Source organism: Primulina huaijiensis, chromosome 5, assembly GCF_012295235.1.
Source record: "Primulina huaijiensis isolate GDHJ02 chromosome 5, ASM1229523v2, whole genome shotgun sequence".
Taxonomy (NCBI): Eukaryota; Viridiplantae; Streptophyta; class Magnoliopsida; order Lamiales; family Gesneriaceae; genus Primulina; species Primulina huaijiensis.
This window is the reverse complement of record NC_133310.1, coordinates 21,334,474-21,338,338: the sequence shown is the minus strand read 5'-3', so window position 1 is coordinate 21,338,338 and position 3,865 is coordinate 21,334,474. Positions and strand designations below refer to the sequence as shown.

At 34.3% G+C, this 3,865-nt stretch overlaps 1 protein-coding gene across 1 annotated transcript; it reads right to left on the bottom strand.

The window, feature by feature from the left end:
- Positions 1-629: 629 nt before the first annotated feature.
- Positions 630-3,641, bottom strand: LOC140977079 (uncharacterized). Its single transcript, XM_073441638.1, has 2 exons — positions 3,637-3,641; positions 630-2,812 (listed from the first exon to the last, which is right to left on the bottom strand). Exon 2 carries the CDS (start codon positions 2,786-2,788, stop codon positions 698-700), a length of 2,091 nt encoding a protein of 696 aa, XP_073297739.1. The 5' UTR covers positions 2,789-2,812; positions 3,637-3,641; the 3' UTR covers positions 630-697.
- Positions 3,642-3,865: the final 224 nt, after the last annotated feature.

The following is a 3,865-nucleotide window of genomic DNA, read 5'->3' as shown; positions in this document are numbered from 1 at the left end:
AAATACTGATAAATGCTAAAATAAAGCCATTTTTTGTTATCCATAAATTAATTTTATAGATCAGGAATTAGATACAACTATTCTGGGATTGCGCAATAGAAAATACAACAATAATTTTTATCGTCTCTCTTCTTCTTCCATTTTCATTTGGTGCAACTGATGCGCAAAAGATACAAGGACACAGAAGCTGAGAGCAATAAATTTGACTATATATAAACATTAGCCTTTGTCAACCCACGGTCTCAGCCAGGGACGGATCCAGGAATAAGAGTTGGGGGGGCTTGAACTCAATATGATAAGTTATGTATTATTAAAAAAAATTACATTATATCGTTCAACGAAGTTGTGCCCTACGAGATTTTAAAACATAAAATTCATCAATAATAGAATTTACATCAATATGTTTAGCTAAATCTCGTTCAATATAGAGTGTCAAACAATCAGCAAGAAAGTCATCCTCCATTTTATTGCGAAGTGCCGTCTTCACATGCTTCATTGCTGAAAAAGCCCGCTCAGTAGTGCTGGTAGACACAGGTAATGTCAAAACAAGATGAATCAATCTAGTCAACATAACGTAAACATTTGACCGTCCACTCTCAGTCAGTTGCTGACACAACTCAACAAGTGTAGAAACCTTTAAATTCTGCATCACATCAAGTTTATAATGTATCAATTCATACTCCAAAGCAACAATTTCTTAATCTGTGAAATCTCCAGGATAAAACTTCGTTGCAAGCTTGCAAATATCATCACTGTTAAATGAGTTAAATGAATTTTTAGGATCTAAAGCTGTACTAAGATAAAGAAGTTCCATCGATGACTCATTGAACCGAGTATTTAACTCCATCAAAATGAAATCTATTGCTGCATTAAAAACATCAAAGTGGTAATGATGTTCTATTGTAGTTTGCCGACAGGAACGTCCAATCTTATATAGACAGTCAAGGTCAGGCACATCAATTTCATTTCTTGAGCAAAAAACTTTAACTTCCTGAAGAAATTCGTTCCACCCACATTCTCTAAATTCTTGAAGGCTAGTTTTGGTAGTAGTGACAAATGTAATAGCAGTCAAAATGTCTTGAGATTTTCTTTGAAGAATTTGACAAAGAGTATCTGTTGTTCTCATAATTTTATGCATTAAGTGCAAAATAAACACAAATTCAAAGCTTGCCATGTTTCTGTAAATCCCCTGAACTTCAGCCTTAGCTCTTCTATTTGGAGAATGATCACTGAGAACTTCAAAAACTTTGCAAGTTGCATTGTACATAACTATCAAGCTTTTTACTGAATCATAGTGAGAACTCCAACGAGTAGCTCCTGCTCGTTGCAAATTACCAATCTGATTTGCACCACTTCCAGAATCACGTTCTCCAATTGACAACATATACTCAATTTCATTTCTTTGTGCAGTATGTAATTCAGCAATGCGCTTAGTAGAAGAAGTGACAATGTTAACAATATTGTCCAAATGAGAAAAGAATTCCCAAATAACACTAACATCCTTAGCTGCAGAAACCAATGTCAGTTGTAAACGATGTGCAAAACAGTGTACATAGTATGCATAGGGACAATCTTTGAGAAATAATGCTTGAAGTCCATTCCACGCTCCACGCATATTGCTAGCACCATCATATCCTTGGCCTCTGATTTTCTTAACATGGAGATCATGATGAACAAGAACATTTGATATCTCATTTTTCAAATTCATTGAGGTAGTGCCACTAACACTTTTGATGGCAAAAAATCTTTCTGTCAAAATCCCATGATTGTTCACAAACCTCAATTTAATGGCCATTTGCTCTCGTTTAGATATATCTCGGGCTTCATCAACAAGAATACAGAAGTATTTATCTCCAACTTCTTCATGAACCATTTGTCGTACTCTATTGGCCATAATATGTAAAATCTCTTTTTGAATTTCTGGAGCGATATATTGGGCATTTTTTGGAGCATTCTCAAGCACAACTTCATCAATTTCTGTATTCATTTTTGCAAAAGCCTTCACCAATTCAAGAAAATTTCCACGATTAGATGAAGATAGAGATTCATCGTTACCTCTAAACGCACAACCTTGAAGTGCTAGCCAACGAACAGCTACAATTGAGGTGCTCAAACGCAAACGATTTTTCTCTTTTTCCTCTTTAGATTGTACATGCATCACTTTATCAATATGTTGTGAGGGCCTCATCAAATTTTCAGCATTTCTCTCACACATAGTATGAGGCGAAGAAGCTGTAGAACCAATATGGGCAAGAAAAACACATGTTTTTCCTTGGCTTATCTTTTTCCAATTGTCAAATCCTTCATTGACCAATGCCGAGATATTAGATGAATTAACATCATTCAGGAAAATAAAACAATAGAAACAATATGCCTTATTTGTTGAAGGCGAATACTCCAACCAATGAAATTTCTGGAACCATTTTTTCTGAAAACGACGATTCTGACTTCCAAATTTTGTACCTGGATACTCCAACATATCTGGTTGATAAGGCCCCATATTTAGATATGAACGTCTTATCTCATCTCGTACATTAACATGATATTCACATATCTGTTTTCTTTTTCTCGGATCTCGTTCAATACAAGAAGATGATGGCTGATGATCGTCTCTAGGAGAGGAACATGAAGGAATTTGGATATTGAGAAATGGAAGGCTTTCACTGGATTGATGCTGCACTGTAAGGACTGTAGGAATTGAAGTATCTTCACTAGCTTGACGATCTCTCTTCTTAAAAAAAGAGGATATCAATGTTTTTCCTTTCTTTGCAGCAGATTGATGTTCCATTTTGAAATAGTTCAAGTTATAATCCTAAAATAATTATCAACAAATAAACAAGTAATTGTCAATCAATAAATCAACAACAAACAATCAAGACTCAAGAATCAATTGGTCGTAAACAAATATTCAAACAACAACCAATTAATGACTCATCAAATTGACATATTAATTAAGGATTAAAAAAATTCGAATAACAAGAAATCTGCTATCACATGATAATCTAACTTTTAATTGAAAATTTTAGGAGAAAACTCAATTTTTATTTATCATCATAAATAATAAAATAACCATAATAATTTCAAGTTCTACATCATATTTGTACGGAAGCAAATGATTTACTTTAAAAGCACATGATATTACTTCAAAAGCAAATGATTTACTTCAAAAGCAAATAAAATAACCAAAGCAAATGATTTACTTCAAAAGCATAGGATTCAGTACAAAATATAAAAAATTCCTTCAAAAATATTGACTTTAACCCACACAAGCAGTCATTGAATCACATTTCACGATAAATCCAAAGCCTGGCTAGAACAATTGTTCGATGCATTCTGTAATTTTAAATTGCATCTACTACGTCTACATCATCATTATTTAAAGCGATTTTGTAAAGGGGTGATCGGATTTCCACAGCACAGATTTAAATTGCATCCACTCCATCCAATTTATCTATAAATACACAAACATGCATCAGACTTCCACAGCACAGATTTTTCGTCCAAAATAAAAGGGTGATTGGCATTTCATCAAACAAGTCATGGTCAACAGAGAAAAAGACAACCAAGATGAAGAAACACAAATCACGCAGAGAGAACCATCAAAAACAAAATCAAACACGTATAGCCGATTCTTACCTGGATTGTTGTCGTGCCGGATGAGTAATTCGATTTTTTGGTGAGTCCAATTGCGCCTTATTTCTGTCGCTAAAGGAGTTGGGAGAGATTTTGGAGAATTGAGGTGGACTTAAATTGAGTAGAATAGAGGTGGGCCGAAATTGGGTTGGGCTGGGCTATACTAGACTGGACTATTTTAACTAAGTATTAAAAAAAAAAAAAAAGTGGGCTGGGCTATAGCCCAGTATAG

What these genes read in the sequence shown, in the direction of transcription:
- LOC140977079 (XM_073441638.1), bottom strand. Translation starts at nt 2,788, where the DNA reads ATGGAACATCAATCTGCTGCAAAGAAAGGAAAAACATTGATATCCTCT.